The following is a 21,655-nucleotide window of genomic DNA, read 5'->3' on the forward strand; positions in this document are numbered from 1 at the left end:
GTCTGCATTCCCGCTTAGTGAAAGCGCAAATGTCGTCAACATCCTGACGTCCGGAGACAAGCCAAACCAGCAGTACTTCTTTAGTCCGACCCGATTACCCTCTTTCTCATCTCTGATTTCTGTATTGGTCCAGTCAACTTTGGTCGTCATTGATAACATAAAAAACCGGCTCTTTTTTCCCGCGCAGGCAGCGTCTGACAGCACAGGTATTGCAGTGGTCTGACGTGTACGGAACGGCGTTCCAAGGAACGGCGTTCCTGGAACTAGTTCCTTTTTGGAGGATCGCAGTAACGCCACCGTTACGTTAAGGGTCGGTGGAATTGTAACGGCAACTCGTTACGTTTACGAAGGAACGGCAGAGGGAACGGAGTTCCTTCTGTAAACGTTCCATCGCTAGGATTTGACTGTGTTTGAGGTCACTATACTTAAGAGGGCTAAAGCTAGTACAAAAAGGGCCTATCTCCCCGCGAGGGGGACTCGAGTAAATGCGTCGCATAGGGGGTGGGTGTATTGCGTTAACGTTTAGTGTTTGGGGAGTTGGTGGTAGTGAATGCGTTGTATCAGCAGCTTCTTGACGTAGTTTGAATGAGTCAAGGATATAAGGCGCGTTCGTAGCCTTTCATTCTGTGTCGGTTTTGTGGCGCAGTGGGAAGAGCACCATGTACCTCGCGTTCCGCCCACAGGTAGTGAATGCGTTGTATCAGCAGCTTCTTGACGTAGTTTGAATGAGTCAAGGATATAAGGCGCGTTCGTAGCCTTCCGTTCCGTGTCGGCTTTGTGGCGCAGTGGGTAGAGCACCATGTACCTTGCGTTCCGCCCGCAGAGTCGTGGGATCGAAACCAGGCGCCGGTAAGTATTATTTTTTTATATAGTGTAGGGGGAGGGGTGCGGACCTGTTGTTGAGAGCGAGGAGGGTAGCGTGATGCGGGAGAGGAGGAGTGGGGGAGAGGGCGCACCTGGAACGGCTGTTGCGGACGCCAACGCCGACAACGCCGGGTGACATCGTGAGTTAAAGAAATGCTCTGCATTTAAAAGCCGCAGGCCTGTACTGTGTTCCTCTTCCTATAGCTGCCCAATTTGCCCGCCCTTCCGTGGAATGTGCTTCTTCAAAGTCAAAGGCACAAGAATAACCACGCAGCGGGTCGCAGCCTGTCGAACAGGCCGCACGCCCTTGTCGCTACGGTGGCTGCAGACGCCAATGATACAGGTGCTTCGGAGCAGCCCCTTTGATTCGTCTTGCGCCGCGACCTCTTCTTTTGTACAACCATAAACACAAAAACTTGGAGGGCGCTTAAACTTCGCCTTTAGGAGTGGAACGCGAAAGCCGAGCAGGAGCAGACGTGAATGCGCCATTCGCACTCGTAGAAGACGCCAGCTCGGGAGAGCACCTCGCACAGGCGGGCCGCACCGCATTCTTCGCACTCGTGCTCTCTGTAGGCAGCCGCTCCAGCCGAAGGTGCTCTGCTGTCCGTCAATGGACACCTCGGTCGCCAGCGTTGCGCTCACCGCGTGAAAAAAAACAAGGCGTCAAGTTCCCAGCCTCGGATTCTTGAAATATTTCCGCTGCCGCCCAAAGCGAGGCGAGAGCTATCTGATCTCATGCGCAACACCAAAAATCCCTGTGAGCTGCAAGCCGTATACGGGTTCCTATCGCCCCACCGCATGAACATGGCGCTCGAACGCGTCGCCGTAAACTTTCTCACGGACCGAGCGGACATACACGGTTTCATGATGTTTGCCAGGTTTGCTGCGACGAATTGGTGATCGCATTTCGCTGGGGAATTATTGCGCCACCTTCCCTTCGCGTCATCCTGAAGTGCAGCACGGCAGTACTCGCAAGCGCCTCAGCGGAACTGATCTTCAACATACCCAACGAAGTGTTGACGAAAAAATTTCATCCGTCCGACTCCGACATCGAGATGCGGCTCGTGCTGAGTGTAAACAAGAGACTCTACTAAGTCTACTAAGCTGCGAATATGTATTATAGACATCCCCCCCCCCTAATACTGTAATATTGAATGAGCATTCATTAAACGCCTATGTATTGTTCTTTTCGTTCAGGTTTCTTATGCAAGGAATTTAATTATGTTCGTGCATGTGAGTAACTTTCTATTTGCACACCTGAAGCGCAGTATGCTCACTGCGCATTTGATTGCCTTAGTGGAAAGTGCCATGTGTGTTGCACTTGCAATTTAGACGAGCACCAAAGTTACAGTTAGACTTGTATGGAGTATGTCCGGTGATCTCTGAAAAAAATCGTATGGAATTCTTTTGGATTCTTTTGGATTCTTTTGGAACTTCTGGATTCTTTTGGATTCTTTTACCTAATATACATAGTTAGCTGTGTGTTCACTGCATGTTCACATACTGAATTGTGTGTTCACAATTGCTCACTTTATTTCTCCTTAGCCTTATCCGACACAATTTTTTAATTCAAAAACCAAGCGTAACGTTAATGTAACGACACGTTCCTGTGTTCGAAGTGTAACTGGAACGCGTTGCTTTAGCATTAAACTAACTTGTAACGGGAACTCGTTTCAGAATTGGGAAGGAACGAGGAACGAGCTTTCGTTCCTGTTTTAGAGGAACGTGTACAACACTGATACGAAGTGCGAAGGGAGGACTTTCAGACGCAGTCGAAGAGGCATCACTGACTGCTGCGCTTACACTAACGCATTCTGCCCGAAAGGCATTCGTTTTGTTTTTTTCACTTGCGCCTCATGACGATCGACAAACACATAGTGGCATGCTGATAACCACACGCACGCGTTCGGCAAGCTAGAAACATTTATCAATTAGCGGAAGTTTCTTACAATAAACAATCGCAAACTGCGAAGTGGAGTCGCTTCATATTCTTGCAGCTCTCGCGTTGCCTGGGAAAGTTAAAAAAAAGCCATTAGGGGGAGCAATAGAGAGAGAGAATGCGAGCCCATGTGACACTAAAAAAAAATGAAATGTCCCGCAATTAATGCAATTTTTACCACTCCCAGGCATAAACCGAGTTTTTGTCACTAAAGTTCAACTTTTACAGGTCATTTAGTTAGAAAGAGAGGGAAAAAAAGCCGCAGCGTTAAGTTGTCATCATAAGCAGTTTACCTAGCGGCTACTTTGCTATTGCACCAAGCGCTGAGCAAAAGCCGGATTCAAGCGATGAGCAAAATCAGTATCCGCAAAAAGTCATGATCGACGTGAAACGAATACATGTGCAGCTTTCCCGCTCATGGCAGTCCTTTCAACAGTGATTACTCTGCAATTTTTTAGCGAAATGAAATATTCTTTGGCACAGGTAATATTTGGGGTGAATGCTTGCTTTGTGCACAGTTTGAAGTCGCGCACGTTCCGCGACTAGGTTCCTGGGCCATGGAAACTATCCCATAGAAATGCATGGGGAGTAAGATTTGACAGCGAATTACACAAAAAATATTCAGGAACCTGGAAAGTTCTTTCATTGTTTTCATCTTCACGTTGACTTCTGGCTATTTGCCAAATATCACTTTCCTAAAGTGGTTTTGCTAGGTTCCTGAGAGCTTGGAATTTTGAGCGAGAAAGCTGGGTATGAGAAACGACGCGTTACGCAGCTGCTTCGGGGAAATGAAATACAGCCAGGCACACACTAAATAATGAAATACTTACTGAGTTGTGTGGTTGTACGCGCAGTAATGACGGTAAAGAAACGCGCTAAGTTTTGTAGTTTCACAAAAACAGTAGCCGTGTCGGTATGTAAAATACCGTATCACTACCATAATGCAATGTTCCCATAAACGCAGTATCACTAAAACAAAGCCGATGTAAAATCTCAAGTAATGTCCCCAGTATAAATTTCAAATTTAAACTTCAACGAGAAACAATTAAGTCATGTAGCCAACTGTAAAAACAACGTGAACAAATGGCGCACCAATTATTTTCACCCAGATGTTTAGGTTTGTATTACCACAGTACTAAATAGGACATATGAAGAAAAAAAAAAGTTGACAAACTTTCCCTGAAAGTCCTCCGCCACAGCTGTGCCTTGCCTTGCATATTTCTGTCTTTCCTTGCTACACCGCTTTTATGCTGCCTGTGTATCTAATGGCCAGGGTCTCTTAAAGGAGTACTGGCATCAATTTTCGGCGTTAATATTATTGCACAGTTCGCTTCCTTTACTCAACAGAATAGCCTGGCTAGAACATACTTTAATTGGAACATACTTTCCTTCACGAAGAATATGCTTTAATTGGGTCTCATTTATCGCGCCGACGGAACAGCACGCGGAGCGGCACTCAGCAAATGGACATCAGTGTGACATCATCCCGTGGTAACCAAAAGAAGTGACGCGGACCGCAGCGCTCATCAAAAACTCGGGGCGTCATTTCACGCGCGCCCCCGCGAGCGGCGACTGATGCGCGCCGACGCATTCACAAACGGGTGCCCGTAGCCAGAGCTACAGGCATTACCACTGCCCAGAAAGGCACTGTTGGCAAAAATAAAGATCCACACATGGGAAAGGAAGCGATAATATAGCCCGGAATCGCAATAGAAGTCACCATCGGGACTTTTATTGAAAGCGGTCATCGAATTTCCGCCGCAATGTTAGGCGTAGCAACCTTCAGGCAGCTCAGCTGTTCAGCTTTGGCGGCGGCGCGGTCGAAACAACGCCCCCACCGGCATCCACAGTGTTTTGACGTCCGTACAAAACGGTGAGGTCATGCCGGGATTCTGTCATATGCGCCCTTCGGGATGAAAGCGCGGGAATTTGAAACAAACGATTTTCTGACCGTTCAATGTAATTAATTACCGCGCGCTGAAGTATTTAAAGTGGTGTTTCGGGTTCACCAGACTATTAAGCACCGATAAAAGCAACAAAAGTGGGACATAAAATTTTCGTGTCAGTACTACTTTAAGCTGCTTTTGCACCACTCTTTTATTCGATCATACCTCACAACCATTTGTGTTGCTAACTAAATTGAAAATCAAACAACACATTCCCCAATTCACCGGTCATCTGGCGACGTTTTCCGCGTCGCAACTTCAGGCGACGCTTAAAGATTCCTCAGGATCAGGCTAAGCGTCAAAGCTGATACAGCGTAAGAGCTGCGCTCGGAGCCCGCAGCCTCGTCTTAGTCCGTTTCACGACACAACAAACGCGCATCTCGCATTCCCTACCACGCTGCGGCGGCGCCAGAATTCACTTTCCGGTATACAGCGAGGGGGGACAGCGCGTGTTGCTTGACCGGATGAAGGAAACGCAGAACGACAATAAATCTGGTCGCGGTGGCGGCAGAGCTGCACTTAGAGGGTCTCCGCACGACCGGTCAGATGTCCAGTGACCCCCCACCACCGCGTGCGAGAGGAAAGCAAGCGACAAAGCTGCACAAATGTGCGTATATATAACGGCCGGACGCGACTGCGTGGTCGCACCTGAAAGTTGGGAGACCCACAGTGAGGTCGCGAGGAACGCGGAAAGAGCACGAGAGAGAGAGAGAGAGAGAGAGAGAGAGAGAGAGAGAGAGAGAGAGAGAGAGAGAGAGAGAGAGAGAGAGAGAGAGAGAGAGAGAGAGAGAGAGAGAGAGAGAGAGAGAGAGAGAGATGACGGAGAAAGAAGGAAGAGCGGTGGGGAATCCTTCTCGTTGCATCAATGGAATGTGGTCAAGAAAAGGACCAGCTCTCAGGCGAGTACGCCACACCGTTGGAGCACTTTGAGCTTTAGACCTAACGGTTCGTAATACGGATCCCCATTAGCTGCGGTGGCTTGAGCAGCGGAAGCTTGACTCGAGAGGTAGCGGGTTCGAATCCCCAGTTGCGCTTACTGGAGGGAAAACGCGAACAGTCCCGAGCACAACCTTTCTGTGCATGCTTAAGAACCGTAGCTTCGTTTAGCGCAATTGTCGACGTGGTGTCGGTGATTATGGAACACTGACACCAACTAGCCACAACCCACACTATGTTAGGCTTGAGAACTTCGGTTGGCTTAACCTTACAGGCATCCACTACGGCAAGCGTCATAGGCTTCGTTTCTCTGTGCTTCGAACTCGATAAACTTTGAACTTTCGGATTCTCGATCCGCCCCCCGCCGCCTTTTCTGTGGTATAGCATAGCTGGGTCGACCCCGTTCCAACGTTGGGGCAATTAAAAATAGCAAGCTTTTGTAACGTTCCTTTCTTTTTTATCCCCCATTGACGTAACCGGTGGCCGCCTTTTTAAGAAGACTTTACTCATGCATTCATGTCCGGGTGAACAACGCCAACGATTGAAGGAGCGCGTGGCTAGAACAACAACGCCAGCGTGTTCCGGCCCGGAAAGTATGTTGAACGTGAAGCTTGCATTGGAACTCACCCTCGAGCGTCGGCGACGCTTTGAGGAGAGCATCCTTCGGTACAAAGGCGTCGTCATCGTCTGCAAAGAGAAAATGCAAACAGCGACCCGTTAGCAATCGCCTAAATAAAGCCAGAAACAGTTTTATCGGGAGCCCACAGTTTTGGCACACTATAGGTCCCATTAAAATCCCCGACTAACTGGACCTGGAAAGCAATAAACCCACAAAGAGTGTTACACCCCCCTCCGCGTCAGCTCCAAGTTCTTAGTATGCAGGTAAGCCAGAAGTTAAGAAGTGGTTGCATCTTCGCAAGCAAAACAATGACTGGAAACGTGGGAACATCGTTTCCATAAAGTGAGAAGTAGCATAACCATTGCAGCTATTTACTAATCCTGTTTTAGTAGCACGGTGAAGTAGCGTGTAAGATGTCCAGTTATATGCGAGTCATTTGTTTTCGCTGGCCTGTTTCGTAAAGTCCCGATAGGGGTCAACTCTACCGCCTTTAGGCCTCGCCGATTCAAGTACTCTTGCAGTTTGAAATGCATGCTTCACTAGTTGCTGCTCTTAATTGAAATGTCTAGATTAAAATGTAATAAAGGAGCGTAGGGTTCATGTCTTCCGGGATAATAACAGCGAAGTATACGACAGAAATGCATCAGCAACGGTATCTCAAACTGCGAGCTAGTCTTTCTTCGCGATGAGGCTGTTTTTTTTTTTAAACATGGCGAAAATTTTGTAGGAAATTGCTTGTTGGTACCACCAGTTTTGCAAGCGGCTTACATATGCTTGTACGTGCAGACACTTTATATCAAAGTCATTTCTTTTCATTACGCAAATAGTCACTGTAATTACATTCACAAACATTCCAAATTTTCTTGCTTGCGTATATATACTCCCTCTAATTATATTTTATTTAGTACATACTGCAGGCCCAGTTTGGGCCCAAGCAGGAGGGGCGGTACAGCGCATACAACACACGCAAATAAACAGCACAAAAATGTAGTCGCACATTATGGCAAACAAAATATCAAACATGGAATGATATGATATTTTGCGGGAAATGATATCAGACAATAATAAAAGAAAAAAAAAAGAGTTCTTGCATTCCAACTGTCTTCTCGCTGCACAATTAACACGAGGCACATCAAGCTTAAACTTAAGTCATATAAATGTAGCACAATCGATTGAACCGGAGACAACTATAGGATATATATATATATATATATATATATATATATATATATATATATATATATATATATATATATATATATATATAGCGAATCAGAATATGAAATGAGGGACTCGTAGAAATAACACAGAAATAAGGGTTGGCAGTCAAGAACACCTCGGAAAGCAAAGGGGAGGTTGTGTTAGCTCATTGAAACAGATAAAGAATTTGGAAAGAAAGAAAGAAAGCGAAGAAAAAATGCCCGCCAGGTGGGATCCGAACCCACGACCTCCAGAATACCGGTCTGGTGCGATAACCACTACGCTACCGGCGGCGCGATTTTCTCCCCCGCTTTCTGGGGTATTTATGTCGATGTAATTTTTGTTCCTGTGCTTGGGGGTGGTAGCCAGCGCCACTCTGACTTCTCGGGGTGAAGGGGACCTTCTTTTTAATCCCCGCGCCGTGACTCGAGTGTCTACGACATGTCGAGAGTGGTCAACCAGCGTTGAACCCTCTTAAGCTCCCTTTGGCACCAAGACTGCCAGAACAGAGGCCCTCGCTATGCATGTAGCGAATCAGAATATGAAATGAGGGACTCGTAGAAATAACACAGAAATAAGGGTTGGCAGTCAAGAACACCTCGGAAAGCCTGTTTCAATGAGCTAACACAACCTCCCCTTTGCTTTCCGAGGTGTTCTTGACTGCCAACCCTTATTTCTGTGTTATTTCTACGAGTCCCTCATTTCATATTCTGATTCGCTACATGCATAGCGAGGGCCTCTGTTCTGGCAGTCTTGGTGCCAAAGGGAGCTTAAGAGGGTTCAACGCTGGTTGACCACTCTCGACATGTCGTAGACACTCGAGTCACGGCGCGGGGATTAAAAAGAAGGTCCCCTTCACCCCGAGAAGTCAGAGTGGCGCTGGCTACCACCCCCAAGCACAGGAACAAAAATTACATCGACATAAATACCCCAGAAAGCGGGGGAGAAAATCGCGCCGCCGGTAGCGTATTGGTTATCGCACCAGACCGGTATTCTGGAGGTCGTGGGTTCGGATCCCACCTGGCGGGCATTTTTTCTTCGCTTTCTTTCTTTCTTTCCAAATTCTTTATCTGTTTCAATGAGCTAACACAACCTCCCCTTTGCTTTCCGAGGTGTTCTTGACTGCCAACCCTTATTTCTGTGTTATATATATATATATATATATATATATATATATATATATCACGTAACAAGCTCTTCCTATCAGCTAGAACACTTGCAGTGCTGTTAGGAAATGAGGTAGCCTTAGATTCATTCCCCTCTAAACTCATCATCAAACATCGCAGAACAAAGAAATAGCTGAACACGGCGTGCGTTTTTCAGTAATTTTGAGCGACACGCAGATGTCCCTAGGAAATGCAACGCGGCCGCAGCGGCAGAAAAAGAAAACGAAAGAAAGAAAAGGAAACGAAAACGAAAGAAAGAAAGAAAGAAAGAAAGAAAGAAAGAAAGAAAGGACACGCGGATGCAAATGTAAACGGCGGCCCACGAGCAGATGTGTTGCGCTCCCTTCGGAACACCAGGTGGTCAGCAGATCAATATACTTCGTTCCAACAGAGAAGTTCATAATAATAACAATAAAAAATGCACGCATAAATGGACTTGCACCATTACATTACCCCTGATCCCGTATACTCTCCACCACACGTGGACTGGCCATTACATCTCCATTACAAGTCCCCCCCCCCTCCGTTCCTTTCTGTCGCCTAGACGCAATTTTACATGCAGAAAGAAAGGCCTTACGCAAAGCGTGGGCGGAGGATGCACTCCTCTCGCACAAACATACACTGACAAATCAAAGCACCAACGACGCACAAAAAAGAGCGCAACAACAATAACAAGATCCTCGAGTCGCTCAAGGACGCGCGTACAAATAAAGGAGGTGCGTATACAGGGTGTGGACATGTCGCCATTCAGGCCTCCGCTGACCAGGGTGTGGCCCGGTAAGGGTGCTGAAAAAAAGGAGGATCGAGTGTCACCACTAAAGACTGCTTCCTTCGCGAAAGAGCGGCAGGCCTTGCCTCCACAAAGCGCCTAAACGGACCGCAACGCAGCCACAACAGGCTCGTCCTCCCGCATTCATGCACGCCGTTTGCTGCTTTCACGTCGCTGGTCTTATAACGCACGCGCCTCCGTCGCAACAGCTCTCCAAAAAAAGAGAAGAAAGAAACGAAAAAAACTAGAGTAGAAAGAGAGAGAGAGAGAGAGAAAATATGCGCGTATAAGACTTCAAATATCTGAAACCTGCAACGCATTTGTTCGAGGAGAAGGAGAGAGGAGGAAAAACGTTTATTGGAGCCGATAGCGGAGAGGAGAAAAGAAAAGTGGGTGCATTTGTTGGAAAATCCTTATTTTGTTTGCAAACACCGCACTAAGTCCGCGATTGAAAACGAAATGTACTGGCTGCTGTAGTATTGAGTTACGCGAAGAAAGTGGAGGAGCAGCAGCAGGCGATGGAAACAGGCGCAGTATTTCTGCGAAAATATGCGTACGCAAGTACGGGGGCTTCGGGCCATTCATGTAAGCGTGGTTGAATCGCAACGGCCCCGTAACAGCGCCGTTCACGTGTTCCCAGCACGAAAAGACTCCCGAACAAGGGACACGTGCGTGGTATAGACTCGCATGTGTTGCGGGGATTAGCGAGAACATACGAAGGCGGCTCGAAGGAGTGCCCAAGGACGTCTCTCTTCCTTGCGTTAGCTTCTGTCGGGTATACTGCATGGCTGCTTTCAGCACCGACGATAGAGGTGGAAATTTGAGCCAAGGGAGAAGACGAGAAACGCTCACGTGTAGTTAAAAGCGATGGAGGCAAGTAAAGGGAACTTCGGATTGTCCAAAGACGAACCTTCGACGTTCAAATCGCTCACGCTTAATCGCAAAGTTCCGCGCTCGCCCAGTGGCTTCGCTCGATTAATAGTTTTATTTTCGAAGCGTATTCTTCTTAACGATTATGATCTCCGTGTTAATTCCCCAATAAGTGTGAACTGACCATAAAAGAAATCGGCGACAAGATTTCCACCCGCCTAGCGCGAGAAGCACTGGGTGGGGCCCTAAAACTATATAAGCCATAAAACGACCCACATGACCAAAAAAACAAAAACAAACACGCGCAGAACAAGAACCAGGCCTGTTTTTTTTTTTGCTGTTTTTTTTTTTTTTTTTGCATTCCGCCCGCCACTCTGTTGACCGCATTTAATACAACTCATCGACAAAGGATCGTTCGGAACGCTTGCAGCAGCGGAGTCAACTCAGCGACTTACACGATACACAACTGAAACACCACAAGCGAAGAACAATCTTCATTGGCCCCTGCACAGTTTAAGGTAAAAGTACAGGCCCAACCCCGTTGTGCAGGTCGCTTGGGCGTTGGCTCGTTTTGGTGCAGCCAAATGGATCATAATCCCCGTACTTCCCAGAAAGTTGTAAACGCGAGGAAGAAGGGGGCCCTGAACTGGTTGGCAGTGCCAGTGCGGGTGTTTGCGTTAGAGTAGTTTGTCCTCGGATGGCTGTTGACAGCATCTAGCACAGCTAGGCGGCGAAAAAGAAAAAAATCGCTAACTTTTTCTTGCGCAGCGAAAAACGTCTTTGTTCTTGAACTTCATAATCCCAAACGTGTGCCCTTGTTCCACTGAGACGACCTTCATGTGTGCCCGTCTGTCTGTAGGGGTGAACAATGCTAATGCACCAGGGGCGGTATTCTCGTGTTTGTCCGTTCTGAAAACGTCCGTTTTGCGTCCGTTTTATTGTGACGCACTTCCAGTTGTAGGCGGGCTTTGGGTTGACTTTTGCGCAACTGTTCTTGCAAACACATTTTAAACTACTAAGCCTATTTTAAACTGTATTTTATGTGTTTATTGTTCCGCCAGTGAACCAACAACAAGGCGACGAAAAATCGTCTGCTCCCAGTCATCTGCTCCGAGAAGCCGCGGCTCATAGCTCAACCGTGCGTGCATGGCGTCACATCAGGGTGTTCGCATTTAGCAAATCAGGGCTTGCTCAGAACGGACACTTTCGAAACGGACACAAAACGGACAAAACACGAGAATACCGCCCGAGAGTCAAACGTTTGTTGTTTAACGTGGCCACGGTAGCGTACACTTCCTTAACGAGTTATCAATTTCTAACATGAGGCTACTCATCCTCCACCGAACGGATGTCCCAGAGAAGTCTCCCTAGATCGCAAGGGGGAGGACATGAAACAAGCGCCTACGAATGAAAGCTCAAAACGATGAAAGCACATCAGCGAACGAGTCCAAAATTAAAAGCGACGCAGCGCCTAATTCCTATGGGTGTTTCCTATTATCCCCTACCTCTCATCTTGCCCGAGTTACCAGCATAAGGGTCCTAATCTTGTCAGCAGAACCTCTCGTTGTTCTTCTGTTGGCTGTGAGTTTCGGGGAGTCCTTGGTCTTTTCTTGTACTCTAATACCACATGGGCAGCAAGTGAGGAATGCCAAACATGCGGCATGCCGGAGACGATACGCCCCGTTTTATGCGAGTGCTCACGCTACTCGCCTGAAAGAAAGAAGCTGTCGTCAGAACCGAGGAACCTGGACTTTCGGCGGCCATTTTCGGAGGAGAAGATTCTGTATCACTGGCCTTCTCTGTCATCTGCTCAGAAGTCGGTTAAGGAACTCTTACGCTTTCAACGGGCGACCAACTTGAACTCTTCACTATAGACTGAAAGCCTTCGGTGGCTACTTGTGTCAGTGTCAGTGCTTCAGCGCTGGGCATATCTGCGTGCTCCAATTTTTCTTAATTCATTCTTTTCTTTCTTTGCCTACGTTTCCTTTCCCACGTGCAGGATAACAAACTAGGCTCTAGCCAGGTTGACTTTCCGGCCTTTCTTCTACATCCTTCATTCCTTCCTGATACCATATGGTACGGAGTGTTAGGGACATCCGGGCAGTACTCGCAGTTTCTTTGGTATGTTCTCCAATTAAGTTGCAAGTAGCAAAAGTGCCATTACGCTACGATACCGTTTAAAATCTTCTCTAAACGACTAACCGGGGGGGAAAATATGCCCTTTTGAAATACCCACGTATTTTGAGAGAAGTTCGATTTCTTCTCCCCTCGTGCTCCACTAGTTGTAGCAACAACAGAGCATAACTGGGGAAGATCAAGTGCTAAGCAGCGCGTCGTCCGTGCTCTCCATCTCGAGTGTACGGTTTCGATTGTGCGCGCCTCCGCGTGCGCTCCCCCCTCCACATGCGTGCGCGCTCACACGTAAGCGAGGTAAGCACGGCGTCTACCTGCGGCCCAAAGCTGGGTGGGCGGGGCAGAAGGGCGTGACCGAGCGCTAACGAGCCGTGACGCGGACGCCCGGCGAGCAGCCACGGCTGCCCAGAAAGGAGCGAGTTTTTTTTTTCCAAGGGGGAGTGTAGTGTGCTTGAGTAGTGTGTGCGTGCGAGCGGGCACCCAACACCTTTACATTGCCTACCTGATTTATTCATCTGTGTGTACTGTGATGCAGTTGCTACTTGCGATCACGTAGTCGCTTCAACCGTTCTGGAACTAACCGAACGCCAGCAGTCGCGTACAGCGCGTCATCCTCGGCAGGCGAGGTCTTACGTCGTGCCTCTCGATCGTTTGCGGTAATAATGGCTTTCAAAAGCAGGCGCTTTGGCGGTTGCTGTGCAGCAGTGTTTGCCGCGGAAGCAGTTCGCGGATCTGGACATTCGCGAAGGACAATAATTCGAGTTCACCGTGCACGTGGAATAGTGGTGGCGGTAAAGCTACCCGCTCACGTTCCTTCCTTCCTTCCTTCCTTCCTTCCTTCCTTGGGTGAAGGAAGGAAGGAAGGAAGGAAGCGGATGAGTTATAGACGGCGCTGATGGAGGCCCTTGAAAGGTAAACAGGGATTGCAATGCAGACACCTCTGAGCGCAGGTAAAATAAACACAAAAGATCAATTATGTTTTGTTTGATTTTCAGCCGCCGAAACGAACTGCCGAAACATTGCGTTTTAAGAGCAAAAAATAAGGAAGCTTCTTTTTTTTTCTGTAATGTAGGTTCTACAGTGACGACAACCGTCGTTTATCCTCCTTAGCTTATTAGAAAAATAAAATACAGGAATAAGTACGCCGATATATGAATGATTACAAGTCCAGCTGCAAACAACCCCGTCGATTGGGAAAAACAAAAGAAAATTAAAACCCTGCCGTAATTTCCTTCTTGAGGCGCGTAACTGACGCAAAGGTGGCGTGTATACTTAAATTAAAGTCGACACCCCTAATTGCGAGTAGTGCGGAGCCGTCCAACTTGCTACTTGACAGCGGTGTTCGGCCTTCCGAAAGGCCGAAGCTTTCAAACCTTAAACGATATAAGGAGCTAGAAAGAACGAAATAAATAAATAAATAAATAAATAAAGACAGAGGGAAAGGAAGAAAGGAAAGAAAGAAATAAAAGAGAAAGAGAAAACAAAAAAAAAGAAAGAAAAAGTGAGAAAGAAAGAAAGAATACAAAGGCAGAAAGAAAGAACGGAAAAAAGTAAGGAAGAAAGAAAGAAAGCGGGAAAGAAAGAGGGAAATAACAAAAGATAGTGGGAATGGAGGAAAGAAACAAAGAGAAAGAAAGAAAGGAAGAAAGAAAGAAGCGCCTCAAAGCGGTGCCATTGTACACCCGGACGCAGTGGCTTATATCTGCAGCCCGTAAGAGCGGGGTCGCTATACGGGAGCTTGCATCTCCCGATGTCCTCGTCCTCATGGTAATGGAAGTCACGTATCGGCGGGGAAATGCGGAAATCGCCCCGTACGCGCCTCGGCCAGACGATAGCCTGCGGACCTTGGAAGGAGCACGCCTGCAGAAGGGCTTCCCCGCGCGCGCACTTCCCGCCCGCGGACGTTTAAGTATACGTTATCCGCAACAATGAGAAACAACGGAGAGAGAGAGGAGCTTAACCGCGTTAGAATAAATCGTCAAGGGTAACGAGTGCGTGAGAAAAAAAAAAAAAAAAAAAAACAATTGGCAAGAAAATGCGCCACTTCGTAAATCAAACCACCCACCCCTTATAAACTCTTGCGTGCGTGCGCGCGATGCCTTCTTCACCCCAAGGAAAACAAACAAACAAACAAAGGAACAAACAAACAACGCCAGGAACGAGTTCGAAAGATGGCGTTCAGGGAAGAAGCGCGCGGAGCGAAACGCACGCAGTCAGCATAAGTTAAGTAAGGTCGCTGAGCTGATAGCAAAGAGAAAGAGAGAGAAAAAAAAAAATGTAGAAATGAAGCAATAAGGTTCGCCCAGGGGAGAGACGTGTTACCCGTTTGCCCTCTCCTCTTAACCAAGCAACGAAGCGACTACCAGTTTTGATCTCGAGGCGCCCGGCGAAAGACGAAAGAAAACTAGCGACCCTTAACGGATTCAGGTTGAATATATACACTGTGTAAGTTATAGAGTCTGCGCCGACTAGTTTCCCCGAGTCTCAACGTGTCTCCGCTGTGCGGCTACTGCAGTGTACGGGAGTATCCTCAGGCCGGCCGCCGCGGTGAACAAGTTCTCTTATTTCTCCCGCCATTTCTTTTATTTTTCCCGCGCTTTATTTTCTTCTCGCATTTGCGGCGGAGCCTGTGGGCCACTGATTTCATCTCGCACCGAGGAAGGGTCAAAAGTTTGGCGATACTCAGCTTGGCCCCTGTTTGGCGAGTGAGCCGAGAGCGCGGTCCATTTTAAAATCTCCGTGCCGAGTTTTCCGGCTGGCAACCTGCCTTGGTACCGGCGTTACCGCGTTCCTGGGGGCCGACATTACCCGCATGGTGCCGACATTAGTCCGAATTTAACTCGCCGAATTGGGTTGTTACCGGAAAATATCCGTTTCTTCAACGGCGGGTGTAAGGGACAGCGGGGGTGGGGGCGGTACTCACGTGTTGTGCAGTGGTTAGCGCAAACTTACTTTTTTGAAGATCGCATTTGATTTATTGGTCGACAATGGGTACCCCGGCACTTCTCCTCTTTAGCTTGACTGCTTCAAGTGTAAACGTTGAGAGGCGATTCCATAACCGTTGGGTAATAAACAGAAGAGACAGGACGCGCATTAACTAAGAAAATCAGGGGAATACTGTGTCCGTATATTATAATCAAAATAAATAATCGTGACTTGCCTCGAAGTGAAATCTACGGTTGCTGCGTCACCTGCCTGACTGCGCGAAAGCCCTGTCGTGCGGCTTATGCTTCGACTTGATCGCCGGCGATACACCAAACATATGGTAAATCCACACCGCCACGGTGCTGGCTTGTAGGCCGGAAAGTTCGGTAGCTAACACCCTCCCTCCCTTCCCCCCAATGCTTCGGCCAGCAGGTAGGTTCGCGACAGTCGTTTATGGTACAGCATATACTCCGTTCGAAAACGCTACGCACGCTCTTGTGCTCCCCGATGCGGTCACTTTATGGGCCTCCTCATTTCTTGCACTGTTCTTAACCTTTATCAAAACACTCCTTCGCTTCCTTGAGCGTTTATCGCCCGCGGCGATCGGGCGCTGTCGTCGTTGTCCATGCGCAAGAAGAAAGAGGGAACGACGACGACGACGCGGGGCCATCGGGCAAGACCAATGGAAGGAGAGGGAAAAAAAAAAGGCAACGGCGCTCGGCGAGTATGCGGCGTATGAAGTGACCGCACGGCACCGCTGTGACCAGCGAGCCGTTTTATGGGTCCTCGCCTCTTTCGGCGATCTTTACGTCGCGTCTTTGCGAGCTCTTACTTAATCGCCGCGACCTCTTCGCGCAACGGCCGAGTCCAGAGGGAAGCCGTAGCGGTCAGCTCTCTTCCCCTCTCTTCTTTTCTTATTCGCTTCGTCTTCTCGAGACGCACACGTTACAAACCGCACTATCTGGAAAATGCAAATGGAGTAAGAGGAAAGAAAACTGCAGAGGGCGCGAGAGTAAGAACAAGCTCTCTCGCACCGGGCGGTGGCACCGGATAACTCGAATAGTTAAATAAGGATACTTTCGTGCCTGGAAGCCGTGTTAGACACGGATTGGTGGACCCGGCGAAACGTGACCGGACCAGCGAGGGCCGCGCGGTCATCCACGTGTGGTATATGGACGCCGCCTCCCGCCGTCTCGCATGACAGAGTAAAGTACCCGTTCGCAAAACTTCGAGTAATAACCACGATGTCACGCCTCAGGTGATACTTTCTTAGTTTTTTTTTTTCCCAACTGCGGAACACCGACGTCATGAGGCGTATTGTACGGGGTCAGTCGTCTTTCAGAGAGAAAAAAAAAAGTCGATAAAACTTGAACAAACTGTAACTAGCTCAGCTCGTCAAAATCAATGACGGCTCAGCAAGATTGTAGTTCTTTATACCAGCAGATATTAATAGTAAACGCGGCATTCTTCTACGGTCATGCTGGCTAGTACCACTAAATAAGCTGCGCTTAAGAGTAACGACACTGCCGCACGGTGGCAGCTATTTCGGTTCCTGACGCCAGGGTGGCCAGGTTTATGCGCCCTATTGCGGCTGACATTGACGGGCGGAACTGGTCCATGCTCCGCTTGTCAACCTTGGCAGCTGTGTTTACTTTCCGCAGATTCAGAGACAGCGCGCCGGTGCGATAGGGTCAAACTCGTTTACGCTAGCGTAGCTTATTTAGTGGCTCTGGGTTTGCTAGAACCACTAATTAAGCTACGCTTTTAAGTGGCTATATATATAGGTTACGCTAGGCCACTGTCGTTCTTTCCCGGTGGCAAGCGATGCAGGCGTTTTCTACCTTCCCGCCGGTTGAAACAGCCCGGTACAGAGCAGCACGGAATCGCTACTCCGTGTGGAGGTTTAACAACTCACTCTAAACGTGTCATACAGCCGCACTGCGCTCTGAAAATCCTCTGGGGTACGCCGCGAACAGCACCGTTACCCCGGGACGCCGCCTTGGTGCTCTATATACTTGGGTCGAGCGAGCGAGCTAGGACGACAAGGCGAGCGCCTAAAGTGCTCTGCACCTAAAACACCAATAATTGCTACAAGGCCAGCGAATGTGGCCAGTGCCGAAACCCAGCCTAGTGGTATTGATAATACGATCAACGCTGCTACGCAACGTCGCGGTCACAAAAACTTCGCCGAGTACCTTATCCTTCTTTGAATAGAAACACTTTCTCCTTCCCGCTTTATCTCCAGCTTTCAACAACTTGAACGAGGCGCCTTCACAGCGAATCGAAAGTCAGAGAGAGAGCTTTCTTTTCTCACAGACGTCTTCCTTCTCTCTCTCAACTTCCAAACAGCCGAGCCCCTCCGAAGCCGCACACGGGTAAGGCTCGGCAACTCATTTTCTTGTCAATCAACGCTTTCCCCATTCGTCAAGTCTTTAGCGACAGCGGTAATTATTTTTCGCGAAGAAACGAAGCTTCCTGTTCAAAGCGGCTCGCCGCTGCTGGCTCTCCTCATCGGCGGCAGTACAACACGAAAGCCGCGCAACGAGCATCGGCCCTCTCGTGAGATATGGAAGGCAATCACGTACCGCAGTGAAGATAGACACTTTGTAAAGCTCTCCGGCAGGCTGAAATTCCCACCGTGGGTCCCCGACCGACCCCGCTCTCGTTCGGTGGCGCAGAATGTTAGTACACCTGGGCCGATAACAATCGCTGCAAGGCGTAGCAGAATGCAATGTCGGGGTAACAGATCGGTACGCGAACCGATATATACGGGTGCGGCTTAAATTTCCAGTCCTTCCAGTCCTTCGCTCAGCGCAGTCCTTTCAGAAGTGATTACTCTGTAGCTATTCAGTGTAATTGAAGACATTTTCGCACAGCGAGTATTGATGGCGATGGCGAAGAGAGAGAGAGAGAGAGAGAGAGAGAGAGAGAGAGAGAGAGAGAGAGAGAGAGAGAGAGAGAGAGAGAGAGAGAGAGAGAGAGAGAGAGAGAGAGAGAGAGAGAGAGAGAGAGAGAGAGAGAGCTTTAATGGAAAACTGAAGAGGTAAGCCCCATTATCCGCGGGGCTTGCCACTTCAGATGTGGGTGAAGAAAGTGAGATGAATGAAGCAACGCGTAAATGTGGGCTAGTTGGTTCGAACTGTGAAACAACTGTGCTAGTTGTTTCACTGAATGAAGCAAAGGGAGGGGGGGGGGGGGGGGGTTAGGAGGAGCAAGTATAAGGCACCGAATATATGTGGCAATATCTAATGCCCATGATGATGAAACAAGCTAGGAGTCGCTACCCAAAGCTTGACGTAACGGGAAATGTAGGCCCTAACGAGACGTACACGCATGTAAAATAAAAAGCGGGAAACAGTTACAGCTGTTTTCTGTAACCATACTCGCTCCATAGATGGCCCTGTATTGAAAGCCGAGAGTAATTCAGTCGAGTTTACATCTTCAGTGTGAAATAACTAATTAGGACGAATAAATCAAACTCGGTGTAACGGCAGAGTCGTGCTAGTGGTCGATTGTCGTATGTATAATTGGTTTAGCGATACTTCGATAACACAAGAGTCGGAGCCATTTTTTGCAAGCATACTCCCTCCGTAGAAGGCCGCGCTTCACTGTGCAAGAAACGATGTGGGAAAGCCAACCTTCAAAAAACAAGCTTACACGAGTTTTTTTAGAGTCGGCTTCACCTATAAACACACGTGTAATGCTGGAAAGACGCACGTTTCAGGGGCAATATAAGCCGTCTTGTATCGAAATATGAAGGACTCGGCTCATTTTTTTGTTCTTTTGTGATCTTTTATGCTGCGAGCCCGGTTTTCGCGCGGCGGCTAAACTTTCTCAATAGATAGCGTGACACGATATCAGCAGAGACTGTGGCCAGGGCCATCCCTAGAGCATCTCCGCGGTTAATGTAAGCTCACAGGGTGCGTAATACCTTGTAGGAAGCAGACTCGGTTGGTGTGGCTGATGCGGCTTCCTACAACCTTATTCAGCCCTGAGTTCGCTACAGAATTAATCACAGTTTTTTGTAGCCTGCTTTCTGCGCAGTTTCAAGTTTTGCACTTTATTTTGCCAGGATACAGAGCCATGAAAATTATCAGCGTTGAATCTATCGGGAGTAAGTATTAACAGCGAATTACAGAAAAACTAGCTTCACTAAATAAAGCTTTTAGAGTATCGGCACTCTTTCTCTCATTGTTATGTGCCGCAAGATTTTCATTGGTCTGTCGGCACCACGTGATATTTGTTTACTTATGGGCGCAGCCATTTTGTTTATAAGCGTCTCTCTCTCTCTCTCTCTCTCTCTCTCTCTCTCTCTCTCTGCTGCGCGGACACTAACTAGAGGGGCCGGTCACACTCTGCCCGTCACAACCGGCAGCGGTTTCGTTGGGAGAGATGGCAACACTGCAAGCCAGAAACAAAATGGCCCCCAATGGTTTTACAGGGCCCCTAAGCTGTCAGTTTTTGGAGCACGAAAACTGGGGATGACAAGACAGAAATAATCAATTTAAGATGTCGTTACATCAGTGACGTTTAATAGTACGGTAAAAAACGAAAAGAAACATTTCCGGCGTATCGAATGGGATTTGTTTTTGGTACGGATCACGAGGCCTTTGTACAATAGCCGTTTACTACATCATAAGCCGTTTGCACGGCATAATCGTTGTTTTTATTAGGGCAATACAAACTTCTAAAGTCGGTGTGTTAGGGACGTGGGGCCTGTTCAGATAAATATTCTATCCCTGTGCGTGCCTCAGGTAACTTCATTGCCAAAATAATAATCGTCATTATTATCACTATTCGTACTCTTCGCCGTCGCCAACGTAATCCAAAATGACCACTCCCTGGCTGTGCTGCGCAATTTTTAGCTTTTTCCGCATTTTAACGGATGCTGTCACACGACTACTGCGGTAACCACACATGTATGTTCGTAGTTGTAACCCACTATTATTACCGGACTCGTAACGCTTAGTGAAGTTTAGATTCAAAGCACATCGAGGATAAAGAAAGTGAACTTCTTTTAATTCTCTTTGATAAACTCAGGAAGTACCTTACAACTGGGAGCACTTGAAATCAAGGAAATGCGGTAATGTCATGATGACCATGGTAGATATGACTACTGCCATTGTAAACATAATGCCTGTTGGCGAGCACAATATGACGAGGGCCTTTTGCGAATTGTGGTTCTAAGCCTCCACTCCTCTGCTTCAACTGCACTCGATAGTTGTTTAGAATGTACCTTACTTTGTAGCCACAGGATTATTTTTTTTTTCTGTGACACACATTACGCCTCAGTAATGTGTGTTCTTGAGATGACAGTCGCCTGAATAACGCCCATTACAGAGACCATTCCTTAATAAAAAAAGAAAAAGAAGAAAAGAACGAACAAAATAAAAGAAAGAAAGCAATGTTCGACTGCTGTTCAGCCTTGATTTTTTTTTTCCACGCGTTCACGACCATACCAATTTTTACAGTCCACACACCGTGTTGACCACTTCAGCACTCGCAAAAGGTTTACAGAAAAATCACGCCATATCCACGGAATGAATGATGATAAGTGGGGCGAAGCTCGAGAGGGGGAGATCATCGGTAACCGTATACCTCTCCCGCGAAAGTTCGCCCATTACATCATTAAGAAAGACGTAAGACTGTGTGCGTACATTGTACAAATCAACTTTTATTTTCGGAGTCAATGCTCCCAGGCCCAGACCTGGTGAAAGACACCGCGCCATCGAGGACTATCCCGCACCTCCACCACAATTTCTCACGTAGGATGGGACACAGCGGTAAAGAAAGAACTTTTATTTAGGGCGAACTTGTGCCGAACAAGACGAGAGGAAACGAGCAAAGGTCCTTGCGTCTCGTTCGATCTCCGAGAACGACTGCCTGCGTTCGTGGCGTGATCTCTTGCGTGATCTCCCCCTCGCAGTGCACGTGCGCTCGCGCCTCCGTTGGCGAACACAGACAAGCTCGCGCTCCCGGTGCCGAGTTTGCGCTGCCGGTTGCAGCCGGTTCTTGCGCGTGCAACGCGGCCCACTTTGCGACATCTCCGAAAACGTGCGGCGGTCACGTACCACGAGACACAAGGGATGGACAGACCCATGGCTTTAGGAGCTTCGCCCCTAAAACGTTGCCTTCAGTTTCCGCAGGGAGGCGCGTCAAGATCGTTCGCGAGGAGTTCCTACAGGAAACCGCACAATAATGCAAGATGAGCCAATCGAGAGTGTGAGTACGCGTCTCAATAAAAGAACGTCACGCCCGCATCAGCGAATCTCGTCCCGTGGCGTCCAC

At 48.1% G+C, this 21,655-nt stretch overlaps 1 protein-coding gene across 5 annotated transcripts in view; it reads right to left on the bottom strand.

Moving 5' to 3' along the window:
* Positions 1–21,655, bottom strand: part of Cph (BCL11 transcription factor chronophage) — a 516,875-nt gene that overhangs the window by 251,618 nt on the left and 243,602 nt on the right. For 2 of the 5 annotated variants that reach the window (XM_077681033.1, XM_077681031.1), the window contains one exon: positions 6,301–6,372. The exons of 1 other annotated variant lie outside the window; for it this stretch is intronic. In XM_077681033.1, the coding sequence (XP_077537159.1) occupies positions 6,301–6,372 (72 nt within the window). The remainder of the gene's footprint in view (positions 1–6,300; positions 6,373–21,655) is intronic. 2 more of the 5 variants (XM_077681032.1, XM_077681035.1) reach the window with 1 other exon arrangement.

This window comes from Haemaphysalis longicornis, unplaced genomic scaffold, assembly GCF_048455015.1.
Source record: "Haemaphysalis longicornis isolate Haplotype H1 unplaced genomic scaffold, Haemaphysalis longicornis Haplotype H1 scaffold_8, whole genome shotgun sequence".
NCBI lineage: Eukaryota > Metazoa > Arthropoda > Arachnida > Ixodida > Ixodidae > Haemaphysalis > Haemaphysalis longicornis.